Genomic DNA, 18,677 nt, shown 5'->3' on the forward strand with positions numbered 1-18,677 from the left:
GGGTGCGCAGCATGGGGGATGGAGCACGATGGGAGGTGCACACCTCCCCCCAACACACACACACTCAACACACCACACACACACTGGGAACCTCAAACACCGCCCTACACAGACACCCACACACACAGACAACGCCGCACACACACAACACCCAACACACAAACACCGCGGCATACATAAATATACGCACATACCGCACAACACACACATTGCACAAAACATACCTCCCCCCAAAACACACCACACCCACACAAACCGCGCAACACACACACACACAACGCTCCACAAACAACGCAACACACGCAACACACATACAACACCGCTCTCACCCCCCGCCACACCCAGACAACACCCAGAACATGTACAGCACCCTACACAAACACTTGGTAACTACACACAACAACATCTATATATATATATATATATATATATATATATAAAAAACAAAAATCACACATGAACTACACAATACGTAAATTCTAGAATACCCGATGCGTAGAATCGGGCCACCTTCTAGTATATATATATATATATATATATATATATATATATAAAAGTGTCACATTACAGAGGGGTAGATAGAACTAAATATGAACGGACACCTATATTTACAAAACTTGAACTCAAAGCAGTATAGACAACAATTTTTATATCTACTTAGGGGAACATGCACAAGTTATAGAGAAAAAATTCTGACCCAGTAACATCAAATCAAAATAAGGATGGCCAGTAAATGTGGATTATAATTCCTATAGAATCTAATGACTGGCATGCATACGCCCCATAATGGAATCCAGCACAAATAGTGCAACTATATCTGTAGTCATGTGGGGAAGGGGTGCATGGGAATACACCAAAAAAGGAACCTTTTAATTACATTGATGTTCCAGTGCTGTTAGCCGGTAGGGTTGAGAAGACTGGGCCAATCCAGGCCTAGTTCATTTTGATAATTCAGCATGTCATGCACATTTGTATGTCAACTGAAAATGCTATCAGTTATTTTGCCCCCGTGGTACTAAAAACTCGCTCAGACAAAAATACTATTGGCAGGGCAGTCCAGCACTTCTAAGGCGTAGAGGGGCAGTTCATGCCATGTGTCTAGCATTGGTACCCAATAGTTATACGACATAGAGGAATTATAGATGCTGCTACGGTTGGCTAGGTGCTCCTTCACCATCTTCCAAAACTTTTCCCTCCTTGTCAGAATACCCCTCGGCCTTTGGGCTTGGGTGCTGGAAGGGTCTAATGAAAATATCCCAGAACTTTGATAGTGTTCCCCTGCCTCTAATTGACCTGCTGGTGTGTGTCTCCCTTGTGTCTCCTCCCTTGTTTGCCAAGGAACTATGACCTGTGCTGCCAGTATTGTCAGATGGGAATTTTTGCACTGTTTAACTCGGGCATTCTGGTATTGCCCTATTTTAATAGGCCTCTCTGTTGCAGGAGAGATGGAAGGTTCTTTTTGTAGCATGAGTCAAGAAGGGTGAACAACCAGTAATCAGTTTTGGCCAAAATATGCATAACGCAATGGTCACTTGAAAGCCAGTAAGACATAAAGTCAGCCACTTGGCCACTCCCAACAGGCAAGACTTCCCTGTCCCCACCAGGAGGACAACTCTCCATCTCCTCCTCCTGCTCCTTCTCTTCAGGCCATCCATGCTGAACAGATGGGATGAAGCTGGTAGTACCCTCTGTAGTACAGGCAGCCATCTCCTGTTGCTTCTCCTAAGCCTCCTCCTTCTCATTATCACTCAATCTACGCTGAGTAGATGAAATGATGCTGGGCTGGGTAGTATCACCCTGTCTACCATCTTCAACTGGTGTGCATGCAAAGCTTCCTCTTTAATTTTCAGCAGCGAGCATTTAAGTAGGCACAGAAGTAGGATGGGTATTCTAATTATGGCGTCATCATCACCCCTCACTATCATGGTTGATTCCTCAAAGTTTTGGAGAACCTCACATGTTAGACATTTATACCTCTCATCAGTTCTTATGTGTAGAGGCTGATCGGAATACCAATGAGCATGTTGTAGCTGGTATTCAACTACTGCCCCCTGCTGCTCACAAAGCCTTGTCAACATATGTAATGTGAAGTTCCAGCGTGTGGGCACGTTGCACACCAGTCAGTGAGCTGGCACTTGCAAGCGCTGCTGCAGCACTGCCACACCGGTGGCAGCTGCAGCTGACTTGCAGAAACGGGTGCACACACAGCATACCTTCACAAGTAGCCAAGGCAAATCTAGGTAGGTTTTCACAAACCGCTGAACAACTAAGCTGAGCACATGGGCCGGGTGTGGTATGCGTGCGAGCTTGCCAAGCTTTGGAGCCGCAACCAGGTTATGGCCATTATCACAGCTGACCATGCCTGGTTGTAAGTTTGGCAGCAAGAGCCTCAGATCTTTCTGATCTGTTAGAACTTTCAACAACTGCGGCGGTGTGCTGTTTCCCAGCTACAGAAATTAGTTTCAGCAGAGGCCTGTTTGCCACTTCACCAGGGCAGTGCTGCAGTCCTTCTAGCTTGCCATGGATATGGGTGACAATTCAGAGATGGAAGATGGGAAGTAGGAGGGGGTGCAGGACCTAGTGTAGGAGGTGGGGGAAACCCTGATGAAACTAGGACCCGCTATCAGGTGTGGGTGTGACTCCATTCCCTGGTCCGACTCTGTCCGTGCTTCTACAAGGTTCACCCAGTGTGCCGTGAGGGAAATGTAGCATCCTTAGCCACAATCATTTGTCCACGTGTTGGAGGTTATGTGCAACTTCCCAGTAACTGCATTAGTTAGGGCAAGGGTGATGTTATTGAACATGAGCTTGTGTAAGGCATGTATCTCACACTAGGAGAAATAGTGGTTTCTTGGCACAGAGTACCGAGGACAGCCAGCGCCGTGACGTTATGGAAAGCCTAAGTGTCCACAAGCGTAAACTGCAACATTTCCATGGTAAGCAGCCTGTAAATGTGGGCATTTAGTGTTTGGGCCTGTAAGTGGCTGCGTATATCCGCTTGCATTCCAAAGCCTGGGGTAGGGACACCTGAATGCTGTGCTGGGACAAGGAAGTGGATGTGCTTGCTCGGTGTCAGAAAGCGGAGATTCCACCCTTGGTGAATGGTCTTCCAGCAGGACAATGATCACAAACATATGAAAAACAGCACCCAGAAATAGATGAGGAAACAAAGCTCTGGAGAGTTCTGAAGTGGCCAGCAATGAGTCTGGATCTAAATCCCATTGAACCCCTATGGAGAGCTCTTAAAATTGCTGTTGGGAGAAGGCATCCTTCAAATATGAGACCTGGAGCAGTTAGCAAAAAAATGGTCTAAAATTTCACTTGACAAGTTTAAGAAGCTTGTTGAAGACTATAGGAAGCGATTAATAGCAGTTACCGTATTTTTCGGACTATAAGACGCACCAGACCATAAGACATACCCTGGTTTTACTGTAGAGGAGGAAAATGGGAAAATAAAATTTTAAGCAAAAAATGTGGTCATGACACACTGTTATGGGGCGAGGATCTGCTGCTGACACTGTTATGGGGGTAATGTCCCCAAATTCTCTACTAAGGTACCCCAGCCTGGTAATGATCCTCCTGCCTTGTATATACAGTATATGTCCCTCATCCTGGTACAGCCCCCATCCTGCTATATATTGTCATCCTGGCATATGGCCGCATTCTACTATTTACTGGCATATGGCTGCATACTGCTATATAACCCATCCTGGCATATGGCCGCATCCTGCTATATGCCCCCATCCTGCTATATACTCCCATCCTGATATATACCCCCATCCTGCTATATACCCCCATCCTGCTCATATACCCCCATCCTGCTATATACCCCCATTCTGCTCATAATATACCCCCATCCTGCTCATAATATACCCCCATCCTACTCATAATATACCCCCATCCTGCTCATATATCCCCATCCTGCTCATAATATACCCCCATCCTGCTCATATACCGCCATCCTCCTCATATACCCCCATCCTGCTCATATACCCCCATCCTACTCATAATATATCCCCATCCTGCTCATAATATAGCCCCATCCTGCTGTATACCCCCATCCTGGTATATGGCCCGCATCCTGTGGCACATAAAAAAAATAAACATTCATACTCACCTTACCTCACTCCCTGCAGCCTCGCTCCTCCTCCGTCTGTGTAAGCAGCAGCGCCGCTGGAGTGTGGAGCCGGCCACGCTCCCTGCAGCATCGCAATGTCCTCCTGTCTGTGCCGGCAGCAGCGCCGCTGGAGTGTGGAGCAGGCCACGCTCCCTGCAGCATCGCGATGTCCTCCTGTCTGTGCCGGCAGCGGCGGAGACATGCGCACAGCAATGACATTATCGCTGTGCGCACCGCTAATGTCTACACACAGCCACCACCGGCAGACAGGAGGACATCGCGGTGCTGCAGGGATCATGGCTGGTGAGTATACTGATTCACTGCCCCCCGCGCTGATGATGATGCGCGGGGGCAGTGAATACAGCCGCACATGATCACTCCAGGCTGTAGTTGCCAGGGGTGATCATGCGGGCAGGCTGTTTACTATCCGCGCATCCCCCGCCCATCACCCCGCCCACCTGTAAGCCCCGGCTTCAGTGCTGAGAGATGATGGGCGGGATGATGGGCGTGCATATTAAATGAGCGGGTCCACGTGGTCACGGCAGGCTGCTACAGCCTGCTCGTGCCCCCGATGACCTGCTCCACCGCAGCACCCTCATTCACCGCAGCCTACATTCAGACTATAAGACGCACCCCCCACTTTCCCCCAACATTTGGGGGGAAAAGGTGCGTCTTATAGTCTGAAAAATACGGTATTTACTCCAAAGAGTTTGCAACCAAATGTTAAGACGAGGGTGCCAACAATTTTGTCTGGCCCCTTTTTGCAGTTTTCTGTGAAATTATGTCCAATTTGCCTTTTTTTACTCAGGTTTTTTTTTGTGTTGTTCCAATATATACAAAGGAAGTAAACATGTGTATGATAAAACGTGTAAGTGAAAAGAAAATCTGGGAGAAATACTTAATTTTTTGGAACAATTTCAAGGATGCCAACACTTTGGGCCATGACTGTATAATCAATAACTTCTGAGAATAATTGATTTAGATATCAACATTCAACACAGCACAACAATCACATGTAGAAGACAGATTACTTGATCTTGGTATGTTTTCCAAACTCTACGTTTGCAGATGACACTTTCATAGGGCAAGGTTTATACTTCACTGTAAGGATCACAAGTTGAACATTCACACAGTAATAAGCAGCTAGGTTTTTGTAGCTGATGGATCCAGAAAAGTTCTCTGATATTAATAAGGTTATTATTTGCAGGGTTTGCTGATAGACAGAACTGGAAGACGGGTTCTCATCATCTCAGGTTATTCCTTGATGGCATTGTTTTGCATTATATTAACAGTGACGCTCAAGTATCAGGTAATTATAAAGAACAGTTTTTATCCTGTATCCTAACTGGCAACTTTTCTGGCACAACCTCCTTTCTGTTATCTATTAATAATACAGTGCATTGCAATACGTTTTTCACTGGTTCTCTTATTATATACTGTACATAATAAAAGATAAAATATCCTAAATCAAATTATCAAGCTATTCCAGCAGCTATATCAATGTAAAAAGCAAAGCTCTTGGCCTCATATGTAATGTTTCATCATTTCCATATCAAAATTCTTAGCTTATTCTACACATTTGCTACAATCTCAGAGGACCCTGTTCCTGCATTGGCAGAGGGGGCACTGCCCATGTCATCGTTGGTTAGCGCGCTCACCGCACTGCCTGACATCTTACTTAATGAACAGTCTGTTCTGCCAGGCGGCACCATTGCGGCCAAGCTTCTTTCTGTATTTTACTTCATGTAAATTAGGTCTTGCTGGTAAGCAGACCATCTTCAGGGCGGCCTATTTAAAATTCCCCTTGACGTCCAGTCCTTGCCAGTTATGTGTGTAATATGTTGTCTGTCCAAGCCGGCTAACTACTAATTGGCTGTTATACATCGAATAATACTTGGAATTCACTCTGGACTGCATAAATTCATCACTTTGCATTAGGCTCCAACCTTGCTCCTTACCATTTGTCTCCCTGGTGATTGTATTCTTGATACTTTCTGTACAGTTTTGATCAGGTTTGTCCACTGGCCAGTAGCAAATCAGGGGATTCAATCCAGAGAACCTTTGCTGAAAACGCAAAGTGGGTAATGCAAAGATGTCAGTGAAAGCCCTGTTAAGGGACAGAACCCACATGAAGCCCTCATATTATATAGGAGGATAACAGCATATGGAATAAACTATAACATACAAATAAGGCTGTTTTTTTGTTATTTTGCAGGACTCTTACCCATGGGTTCCCTATTTAAGTATGGCGGCTCTATTAGCCTTCATGTTAAGTTTTGGTCTAGGACCTGGTAAGTAAACAATGAGAAAAATAAGAACAATAGCATTTGCTCAGAGTGCAATATGCAGTTCTAAATGTCATGGGTGCCGGTGAATACTAGATACAACAAGTAAAATGTCTTCTTAAATAAAGTGTTTAGTGAAACTGCTTGAATAGATATGTGAAATACAGGAAAAAGCAGGACAGAAAAATAACCATATAAAAACTTGGCAGGAAAAGGGATACAAAACTGACAACCATATTGGTGCAAGATTGATGACCTATTTTGTACAGTTTGAATGAAAGTACAGAAAAAAATCTGACAAATCTGTGATTAATTACAAGCTAGACTCACTTATCCCAACCTTATCAGTGTTCATGTGACTTTAGCCAATGAATGGGTGTTTTGTTGCTTTAAAAGGCCATTTTTATTCTGTGATCCTTGTTCACAATGGCAAAGACAAAAGAACTGTCTAAAATGCTATTACCAACAATGACAAGCAGCCTAATGTGTAGAAGACTATCTCCAAAGACTTTGGCATCTCAGTTTCAACAACTTAGGGCATGTGCCGAAGATCAGTTTTCGCAACATTTTGGATGCAGCGTGTTTTCCCTGTGTCCAAAACACTGTAAAGTACAGTACAAGCACAGTGGATGGGATTTCTAGAAATCCCATGCGCAGATGACCCAACGTCAGCATCCCTGCACTGCTCCGTTTCCCGCAATGGCTTCAAGCTCCCTGGGCCTGTGTGTTTTGCGCAGGTATCCTGGCCACACATGTGTACACATGGGCTTTGCTTCTTAAAGAGACAATGCACATACTCTGGCAGTGTTCCTGGCCTATGGCTGGGAGGCACTAGGTATTTATGGCACTCTCTCCTGTAGGGAGGTGACTGAGCAATGTTAGTTCCTTGTCAGTCCTGTGCATGCTAGTAACATTGTCAGGTCCCTGTTCCTGTGTCTCAGTATCTGTGACCCTGCCTGTACTAGAACTTGAACCCGTCCTGTGTACCAATACCTGGCCTGTGACCTGGAATCGTCCTGTGTATCTGAACTCATACCCCTGCCTGTACCCAAATCTGTACCCATCCTGCCTGTACCTGAACCTGTTGACAGTCCAGACTCCATCCTGTGGCTCCATCTGTCTCGCCTGTTGCCAGTGCTGTCTCTAGTCTGTTGTCTTAACTCTGTCTTGTCTTCCGTAGTTTGGGTCAGCTACTGTGGATCCAGGGACTGCCCTGGATTGCTGCCTGGCAGCTACATGCAACACAAACCTAACCTCACCATCAAAGGCTCTATGGAAGACCAGGTAGCTACTCAGTCATGCTCCTCCAGGTTAAGCTTGGGCTCCATCGTGCAGTGAATCCACACCCCCATCCCAGCCGTAATGGTTACGCCGATTCTGGCCGTAATAGTCTGCTAAGGCCATAGATCCCACTGACTCAGAGACTCCACCCCTGTCCAAACTTTACAGTGAGATATCTCACCTACAGGAACAGCAAGGTCAATTCTTGATCCACCTATGAGCAGTAAATGTCTGCCTGAATGCTCCTGCACTAAACGTATCAAGGCCTTGTCTGTCTGCTCCAATCACAATTCGACGGTGATGCAAAGCAATGCTGAGGGTTTCTCATCCAGTGCACGCTACACTTTGAACTGCTGGCCCACCAGTTTTCTTCAGACTGGGCCAAAGTGCCATTTCTAATGTCCCATCTTGGTGGAGAGGCTCTTGCCTGGATCAGTCCGTAGCCGGGTTGTGTCACCTCTGCAGCATCCTCCCTTCTGCAGCTGTGTCAAGGTATTCAGACTGTGGGTAAAACTGCAATTCCACATTATTTCCTTTGAACTAAGATGGAATAATGAGGTGCAGGTAGCCACCTGTTGGGAACATCTGTCAGGGAAGATCAAGGATGAAATTTCTGGTCGTGATAACCCAACTACTCTGGATGATCCAATTTCCTTTGCAACGCAGGTTGATCTCCGGTTCCAGGAATGGTCTAGAGAGTTGACATGCCAAAGGAAACCAATGGCGCCTGGCTTCACCCCTCAAGAGTCTGCTCACTTCCCAGATTCCAGCTCCCGTTACCACTCCAAAACCGATGCAAGTCGATCATATCAAGCTGACTGAGCAATGGCGAGAACATCGTTGCGCCAAAGGACTGTGTGCTTTTACTGGGGATGTACGGGAAACTTCATCCATTCATGTCCCTTGAGGTCAGGACTTTATAGACTAGGGCTGGTAATAAAAGTTGCCCTGGTTGAAGTTAATTCCTCTACCTCCACTGAATCTGTCTGTGTCCATATTGTGTGGTGATACCCCATTTTGTGAAATGATTCTTGTGTTTTCCGTGTTAGCAGGAAACTACCTGCAAAAAGTCGCAGTGGATCTTTATTGGATTTCCATTCAACCCCTTCGAAGTCCTTTGATGGTGTCGTTCATTGATGGAAAACCCTTATTTGAACCCATAAACTTGGTTTCTGAACAGGTACAACTTCTATTAGAAACTTTGCATACAAAGAAGATCTACTTTCTGGTGCTTCCAAACCTGTCTTGCCCACTCCTCCTGGGACTGCCTTCGCTCCATACCTACAAACCTGTTCTTGACTGGAAATACGGACAAGTGCTCCGTTGGGGACAGTATTGCCATGAGAAGTGTCTGCTCAGTGTTCATACAACCAGAACTTCTGAGGTATCAGCCTGTCTTCCAGCCTTGCTTCCTGCTTGTTGGTCAGATGTTGAGGTTTTCGACAAGAAGCATGAGGAACCCGAATATGTCGTTGAGTCCACTGAGATGGTTGCACAGGCTCCAGTGGCTTTGTCCCAAGTTCCCCTAGGAAGGACTTTTCTGTCCAAGTTTAATAGGAAGCAAATCTTGTTGTTGCGTCAATCTCCCAAATTAGCCTGCCATGTCGGGCATAGAAAGACCATTCAATTCATCACATGGCAGTACTGGTGACCCTCCATGCGAGGGATATTTTGGAATTAATTTCCGCTTGTCCTTCATATACTTTGAACATGGCTCCCAAGCGAATGTCCTTCTTATGCTACCCATTCCTACAACTGTCAGCTCTGAGAATGTCTTTGAGGTAAAGAATATATTGGTCATGAAGAAGGTGAAGAGTATGATGAACTACTGGTTGATTGATAGGGATTTTGACCTAAAGAGAGATTGTGGTAGCTCCGGGAGAATATTCATGCCCCACATATCCTGAAAAGATTTTTTTGGACCTAGAGAAGACGGGGTGTAAGGAGGAGGATACTGTAACGCCAGCATCCCTGCACTGCTCCGCTCTTTCCTCCTGACAGGGAAGCTGCCGTACTCGCTGCCGTGACTACACATGTCTCATCCCCTGCTCTGGTTCCCGCTGTGGCTCCCAGCATCCTAGGTATTCTGGCTTCGCACTTAGGGCACACAAACGCTCCCCACTTCTTAAAGGGGAGGTGCACGTTCTCCGGAAGAGTCCCCAGGCACTAAGTATTTAAGGCACTCTCCCCTGTAGGGAGGTGCCTGAACAATGTTAGTTCCTTGTCAGTCCTATGCAGGTTAATTCTTAGTCAGGTCCCTGTTCCTGTGCCTCAGTACCTGTGACCCTGTCTGTACCAGTAATTATAATAATAATAAAAAATAATACCAGAACTTCAACTGTGTTGTGTACCAGTACCTGTCCTTTTACCTGGAACCCGTCCTCTGTACCTGAACCTGTACTCCCACCTGTATCCAAACCTGTATCTGTCCTGTCAGACTCCAGCCTGTGGCTCCGACACCGTCTTACCTGTTGCCAGTACAGACTCTAGCCTGTGGCTCCAACTTCGCTTTGCCTGTTGCCAGTCCTATCTCTAACCTGTTGTCCTGACTCTGTCCCGTCTGCCTCTGTTGGGGTCAGGTGCTGCGGACCTGGTGACTACCTTGAAGTGGTATCTGGCAACTACCTGCTGCACAAGCCTAACCTCACCACCAGAGGCTTTAGAGAAGACCAGTTAGTTGCTTAGTCATGACCTTCCTGGGTAAGCCCTGACTCCGTGGTAAATTAGGTCGAAACCCCTGGCCCAACTGTAATGGCTACTCCCGCTCCATTCCTAACATGTAATTTGAAGGAGAACCCAGAGGTAAGTGTTTGGTTTCTCCTAAGCATCACTATAGGTGATATGAAGTATTAAACATTATCACACTTAAGGCTGTATGACATTTCAAATGTTTGTGAATCAGAAGTGCATGATAATTGAAGTTTTAGTAAAATCATTATATGCCTTGAAAAAAATGTTTTCTTTCTAACAGAAACCATTGTATTCTTGAATCCTTAGGTGGTGTCACAAGTACCCTAACTGCAGAACTATTTACCCAATCAGCAAGGACAGCAGCTTACATGATCGGAGGATGTATAAACTGGATAAGTTTTTTCGCAATTGGAATGGCCTTCCCATTTATAGTTGTAGGTATCATTTCTGTGTCTTGTAGGGAACCAACCAGCAGGATTTTTCATATATAAAGTAAATCCAGTGCTATACTGGCAGTAGGATGCTGAAGGTAAGCATACCTTTTGTTCAGCGATTGGATGTTTTATTTCAGAAATATGTGCAAGAAAAGTTTCAGCAGTGTACTGCTATTTGGTTGACATGTGCAACAGGAAGAGAATATGTGGGTCGGGTCTTGCTATCTATTCCGAACCTGTCTGTCTGCGCTTGAATTAAATACTATGATGGCGACAAGGGGAGGAAGGCTAGGCCGGCAGACAGGGGTGGGAATAGATATCAAGACCCGACCAACATATTCCTTTCCTGTTGCACCTGTCAATCAAATAGCAGTGCATTGCTGGAACTTTACATGCACATATCTCTGAAATAAAACGTCCAATCTCTGAACAAAAGGTATGTTTACATTAAGCATCCTAGCGTCAGTATAGCACTGGCTTTACTTTATATATGAAAAGCCCGTTGGCTAGTTTCCTCTGGCCATTATATCCCAGGCATCATCATCCAGATATTACAACCCACCAAATTTGGCTTGTAAAACAGCAGCACACTGATTAAATTCAAGGTTGATCATCTTGCTTGGGCAAATTAACAAATTTTCTCTATTTGTTAACCTTCTCTACTGAAGTTTTCATTGTAATTATTCATTAAAGTGGACCAAAATTCACGGTACAATCTGTGCACATTAAATAGATCTCTGGGACTCGACAAGGCTTGTGTACTTGAAGTATTACAGCCTTTAATACAAGTTATAAAATGCAGATTCAAGTCCCTATGAGATCTTAAAAAAATAAAAAAAATGTAAAAAGAAAAAAAAATACAAAATGTAGCTATATTTAAAAAACAAAAAAAAAAACATAAAAATGAAAACATTCGGATGTGCTTTTTAGTCTATTGTGAGGAGATCACAATACAAACATTTGCTGTTTGTTTAAAGCTTAGAATCACCCCTTTTTCCCCTATTTAAAAATAAAAAATGCAGAATGTAAAAAGTAAGCATATTTGTTATTGTTGCATTAAAAAAAAGTCTGATCTATCAAAAATATTATTCTTTTTTTTTACCACTTACGGGAAATGATGACGTAAAACAAAAATAAATGGACAATTGTTTTTGGTTTTTTTTGGTCAACACATCGAGGTACCCAAAAATAATATCAACAACAACTAAACCGCAATAAAAAAAGACCTCAGTTCTCACAAAACAAGTCTGATACAGCCTCAATTATGAAAAAAAACTAAAACAAAAAAAAAGACATTTGAGAAATTTCATTGTTTTTACCATATATTTTCACTTAGAATTTTTTTCTATATATGCTGTATATGATAAAGTAAATGGTGTCATTCAAACTTCATTCAATGTGTCCCACATAAAAAACAAGCTATGTTAACAGTAAAATAAAAAAAAAAATATGGGTCTTGGAAGAAGGGAAAGAAAAATGCAAGTGCAAACAAATGAAAAATTGTTAGGGCATTATAGAGAATCTATCACCAGGTTTTTCCACTTGAGAGAGGCATTCTGTAGGGACAGAGACCCTGACCCTGTTTAATCAGTAGGCGATTAAAGAGGACCAACCACCAGGATTTTCATATAAAAACTAAAGCTAGTGGTATAAAGAGCTGCAAGCTATACTGGTGCTATCATGCGGATTCTAAACATACCTTTAGTTGTGAGATCGATATATACCATATTTTTCGGTTCATAAGACACACCAAATTATAAGACACACCCCAAATTCAGAGCAAAAAAAGGTGAAAAAAATAGGGTCACTATTATAATCCAGTGGTGTCTTACCGGAGGGGGATGCAGTGGTGGTGGAGCAGAGTCAAAGGAGGCAGTGGCGGTGGGTGTTCCAGAAAGTGTAGACTGTGCTGGGTCTGCGGCAGCTGTGCTGGGGTAGCCGTGCTGGTGCTGGGGCTTGGGCTGCTGCTGTGGTGGTGGCGAGAGCGGGCGTGAGGACTTCAAAGATATGGCGCCCGGAGTCAGCGCAGATTGAACTCTCGGCTCAATGGCAAGCCCAGATCTCATCTGCGCAAGCGCCACCTTCGAGCACCATTTTCCTGAAGTCTGCTGCTGGGAGATTAATAGGCCTGAGGCGGCACATGTGCAGATGAGAGCTTCAGTTGCGACCTTCATTTGCGCACGCGCTGACGCCGGGCGACATTATTTGTAGTCCTCACTGCCCACCCCCAGCGCCAGTCCAGGCGCCGGAGACCCCCACACAGCCGTCCCAGCATCAGCTGCTGGAAATCCCTGCACAACCACCCCAGCACCAGCCGCTGGAGATTCCCACACAGCCACTGGAGTTGTTGGGAAGATGGATGGAGCTAAATACAGAGCAATCCTGGAGGAAAACATGTTAGAGACTGTAAAAGACTTGAGAGTGGCGGGGAAGGTTCACCTTCCAGCAGGAAAACAATGCTAAATGTACTGCCAGGGCTATAATGACATGGTTTAGATCACCGCATATTCATGTGTTTGAATGACCTAGTCAAAGTCCAAACCTGAATCCCATAGATAATCTGTAAAACTTGATAATTGCTGTTCACAGACGCTCTCCATCCAATCTCACTGAGCTAGAGCTATTTCACAAAGAAGAATGGGCAAAATTTCAACCTCTGGATGTGAAAAGCTGATAGAGACATACCCCAAAAGACTTGCAGCAGTAATTGCAACAAAAGATAGTCCTACAAAGTATTGAATTAAGGGGAGCTGAATACAAATGCATGTCACAATTTTCAGAGTTATATTTTTAAAATATTTAGAAATCCCTGTATCATTTCCTTTACACTTCATAAATACTTGCTACCTAGTGTTTGTATATCACATAAATTGCAATAAAATACAATAAAAAATGTGACAAAGTTCACAGGATATGAATACTTTTTCAAGGCACTGTATGTTTTAATCTGTGCCTTTACTACACTGCCAAAATAGGGCAAGACATAATGTGTATGTTCTTTTCTATTCTTTTTCACAACAAAATCAGATGTCATCCCTCCCTATAATATTTTCTGCACACAAATCTAGATGAACGATCCGCAGCATAACTGCTACCTATCATCATAATCTGAATATCACATGAATTCTATTTGCTTTTTTCCAGAATGGAATAAGTCAATACTGCTTCCTATTTTTCTTTGTGGAGTGCATTTCACTCGTGGTCTTCATCTACATTATTGTACCTGAAACAAAGAACAAATCTTTTCTTGAAATCAAAGACGACTTCAAGAAACTTAATTTTGGACATTCTTATATCTCGTAACAGCAAGAGGAGGTCAATTTGCTTGATTAATCTATTTGAGTGTAAGCATATACTGTATATTATATGCCAAAACAGACTTGTATGGATATTAAAGAGATCTGAAGCTCTAACTTCAGAAGCCGTCCAAGGACCTGATAATATCATTGAAAGCAGATCTCGTTAACGGACAAGACGGCATTATCTCTGCGTGATGCAAGACTGATATCGAATTATTTGTTTCCTGTCTACTAAAATAACATGTTTGTTGTCAATGGTGTATGATAATATAAAATAATAGATATAGTATAACATGATACAAGCCATAAGTGTAAAATGTAGCCCCACCAAATAACACAGTTCTTCGATTTCTATTTCAAATCCACAACACATATGGGTTTGTCTGTGCTTTAGCAGAGTCTTACTGCTCAAGGGCGTACTGTTATGTCCAGGGAATGTTCTGTCACCATATCACATGACGCCACCATGACCACTGCTGTCCCAGAGAGGTCACAGTCATGGCTAACTGGTATGTGAGCAATCAGAGTAGTCCTGTTATAATGAGCTCTGTGATTGATCAGTCAATAGTTGTTGACTAGTGATAAGTGAGCACTACCATGCTCGGTTCTTGTAAAGAGCATTTTGACGCTCGGATGGGCTTGACTAGTTTACTGAGTACAATGGAAGTCGTTGGTAACTAGCATTTTTCCAGAAGATCTTCCGGAAAAATGCACGAGTTCCCCATAGACTTCCATTATACTCAATACATGAGTCAAGCCCATCAGATTATCAAAATGCTCTTTACAAGAACAGAGTACCCGAGCATGGTAGTGTGACGCCCTGGCCTATCAGGTCGTCACAGGGTATTGTGCAATCTGCCCTTCTGTGCAATATCCACCTCCTCCTTGGTTACGGGTTCCCAACTAATGGTGTTGCCAACATCAGCCAATCAAAATCCTAGGAACACTCTGCACCACACCCACCAGTGGACGGCCTGAGTGGAATAGGGTCACCCACTTGTGGGGTTGGTAAGGGGAGGTCAGGAGTGTCAGGAGTAGGTCAGTAGGAGTGAGGAAGTGTAAGAGTGAAGGAGAGAGGAGGTCAGGAGCCGGGCTCCTTGGAAGTCACTAGGTAGCAGACGGTGGTCTGGGCCTAGTAGGAGCTGGATCCCAGTTGCAGGAGATCGTGACAAGGGGCACGGAACTGTCGAGGACAGCCGGCGGCCAAAAGGAAGGTCACAGATCATCAGGCAACACCAGTGGGAACGGGACCCAAACGTACTCCCCTCGGCGGCAGCGGTGTCCAGAACTTTGGTTTATCAAGTTGTCGATGTCAGCTTTATGGAATGAGTAAGTATGCAAGTGACGCTTTCCCTCCCAACGACACTCCCCAACACCATCACCGAGTCCCGGGCATTCTCCCTACCCGTGGAGGGGTTAAACACCTAGCTGCCTACTCCATCGCCCCCGGGTACTCCCAGCTGCAGCGGTGGTACTCCACCTTACCACGCACCACGGGTGGCGTCACGGACTTTAAATATACAATCCCCTGTAAATACCCCCTTTATTTGAGTGGCCGCACGACCCCTGGGTCCGGACGCCCCTCAAGCCACCGCGGATCCGGATCCGAGCAGCCCAGCTGCTAACGCGGGGGCAGCACAGTAGCGCTCGCTCATCACTACTGTTGACCAAAACAGCTGTAAGCACTTTAGTGCTGTTTGTAGGCTCTGAAACGCTCATTTCTGTGTGAGAGCTGTTCAGAGCTGGTAATTTCATCATCTAGATCTGCCCTCGGAGTGGTGCAATAGAATTTTGACAGCAATAACCTCTTGATTGCCAAACCAGTGCCCCCCACATCACTATCGTGCTGTCAGTTGCAATCTTGAGCTGTGGAGTTGAAGATTGTCACCTGACTACTTGTGAGCAACTAAAGCAGCCTGGGAAGAAAAACAAATAAAGATTCTTTCCATATTTTCCCATGCAACACCTCCAGATTGCTGGTGAAGAGTGTCACATTTATTATAATTTTATATAATTTTTAGTTGCACATTTTTTCATTTTCATGTCTGTCTTGTGGGTGCACTTATATAGTGCAGGGCAGCCCGCCTGATCTAATAGTATGGGTGTCATCAATAGGCTGCAAGCCAGACACTGTCCATCACACGTACCTGTGTGACTGGCGCCCTATGCAAACTTCATCTACATGTATGTTTAATACTAGCAAGCACCCCCTCCATGAAATGGTAGGCTGCGAGTGGTTGCCTCATTGGTATTCTACACCTGAGTTGCCCCCGCCTTCATCATGGGGGGGCCTGCTGCATCCTGCTAGTGCATTTACTATTTGAGCCATAGTTGGCTATTCTGGTAAGTTTTTTTTTTGTTTTGTTTTTTTTGTACTTTTTTGGATTTATGTCCTGTTCTATAAATCCCCCCTTCCAAGATCTGAGACTTTTTGATTTATTAAACAATATATAAATACAAGGACTTGTTTTTTCCAGCACACCATTCATTTTATCATGTGATATATTTGTCGTGTCCCGGGACAGCCGAGCTGCTCGGATCCAGGCAGTCCGTGGCTCGAGGGGTCCCGGACCCGGGGGCACCGTCAGTTTTAAATGAAAAATAAAAATAAAGTCCAACTACGCCACTCATGGTTTGCGGCCAGGTATAGTAGGTCTGCCACTGCGGGTTCCCACTGGGGAGAATGCATGGGGGCAGAGTGGATGGTGGAACCCTCCACGAGCAGGGCTTTTCCCCAGGGGTAGGTGAAGTGTTAACGTGGAGGCGCGCAGCAATGAAGCAGCCCAGACAAAGAGGGCAGTTTGATGGTTTTTACTCACTGGATTCATGACCTGGGGACGTACTATATCCCAGGTGCGCCCGTGTACCTGATGGCTGAGCCTGCCTGCCTGGTGCCACTCGACCTCCTGTGCACTCTGGTGTGTGTGGATCCTCCCTGCCGTGGAGCACTTAGAGGTCCTCCTGGTGTCTGGGTCCTGCTGCAGGCAGCTTGGACTATTTAAGGGGATATGACTCGGTCCCCTCTTTGCTGCTGATGCCTCGGACGTTAGTGGTGGCAGATGAGTCCTGAAAACCCACCCGCCTGGCAGAGTTAACAGATGGCTTGAAGTCCTGGTCTGTTCTGGGATCTGCAACCCGTGTGTGCAAAGTACTGTGAGCCCTGGATGTCCACCCCACAGGATCCTCCTGTCCTTGGAGCATGATCTCTCGCTCTGCACCTATTTTCCTCCTCTGAGTGCCTGTTCTCTCTCTTCAGGTCTTTGCAGTATGTTTACTACCACTCCGCCGACTTTCTTACCCCTCACTTTCTTTTCTGGTTCCTTCCACTTTCTCAAGAGCCTCTGGTCTGTCTTGACACCTTTCTTACGACTCCTCTCCTCAACTCACAACCTTCCCCTTTCATTTCCTTTCTCTGACTGCTCACTAGCCACACTCCCCAGGTCACTTTCTCCTCCCCTAGGTCTGGTCTTTTCCTCCCAGTTGGCTGCCTGTTATCTAACAGTGCCAAGCCCTGTCATCTGGCTAGGTGAGGCTCCCAGCCGGGTACAGCGAGTGTAAATGTCCTGGTGTGCCAGTGTGTGTCTAGTAGCTGGCACAGTTATGTTGGACTTGGGCTGTTACCTTATTTTTGTGACACCTGGTTACCGCACAGGCGTCACATATTGGAAAAAGGGGAAAAAAGTGTGTTAGAACAGCACAATTCTGCATTTTTCCCCCAATATTTATAACATTCATAATACAGTAACAATAACCTGGAAATGTGATTTGCCAGGTCTGTATGAATGAGGTAGATACTAAACATGCATAGGTTTTACTTTTATTTAAGTGGTGCAAAAAAAATTCTTGTCATCATTATCTGAGACCCATACCATTTTTATTTTTTTGCTAAATCGAGCTCTGTAATAGCTTCTTTTTGCAACCTGAGCTGATGTTTTAATTTACACCATTTAGACTTTGATATGATGTTTTGAAAACATCTTATTACATTTTTGTGTGCTGTTGCGGTCGCTGAAAAACTGCAATTCTAATGATTTGATTTTTTTTTCTTATTTTGCCATTTACGAATAGGTTACAAATATAGCATGGCAGAGAAGGAGGGTGAATCAAACTTTTATATTATTTTATTATACATACACACATCCTAGGTCATGAAGGGGTTAAAAAAAAGACAAGTAAAAAGTTAAAATATTTTTTTTTGTCTAACGGGTTTGTAATGGGGGTGTCTCATAGACACCTCTCCATTACTAATCCCTGGGCTTGATGCCAGCTGTCAATTCACAGCTGAAATCAACCCCAAAACCATTACCCCGATTATCACTGCACCAAGGCGGTTACCAGTTACCACGGGATTATAAATCCACCCGCACCTGTTAACCCCTTAGGGGTACTTTGCACGCTGCGACATCGCAGGCCGATGCTGTGATGCCGAGCGCGATAGTTCCCGCCCTCGTCGCAGCTGCGATATCCTTGTGATAACTGCCGTAGTGAACATTATCGCTACGGTAGCTTCATATGGACTCACCTGTCCTGGGACGTCGCTCTGGCCGGCGACCCGCCTCCTTATTAAGGG

At 44.9% G+C, this 18,677-nt stretch overlaps 1 protein-coding gene across 1 annotated transcript in view; it reads left to right on the plus strand.

The window, feature by feature from the left end:
- Window positions 1-14,117, plus strand: part of LOC142249689 (solute carrier family 2, facilitated glucose transporter member 11-like) — a 98,733-nt gene extending 84,616 nt beyond the window's left edge. Inside the window, exons 9-12 of the mRNA XM_075321533.1 lie at window positions 5,325-5,426; window positions 6,333-6,408; window positions 10,681-10,808; window positions 13,953-14,117. Coding sequence (XP_075177648.1) covers window positions 5,325-5,426; window positions 6,333-6,408; window positions 10,681-10,808; window positions 13,953-14,111 — 465 coding nt within the window. The 3' untranslated portion in view covers window positions 14,112-14,117. The remainder of the gene's footprint in view (window positions 1-5,324; window positions 5,427-6,332; window positions 6,409-10,680; window positions 10,809-13,952) is intronic.
- Window positions 14,118-18,677: the final 4,560 nt, after the last annotated feature.

The sequence above is a fragment of the Anomaloglossus baeobatrachus genome, chromosome 1 (assembly GCF_048569485.1).
Source record: "Anomaloglossus baeobatrachus isolate aAnoBae1 chromosome 1, aAnoBae1.hap1, whole genome shotgun sequence".
Taxonomy (NCBI): domain Eukaryota; kingdom Metazoa; phylum Chordata; class Amphibia; order Anura; family Aromobatidae; genus Anomaloglossus; species Anomaloglossus baeobatrachus.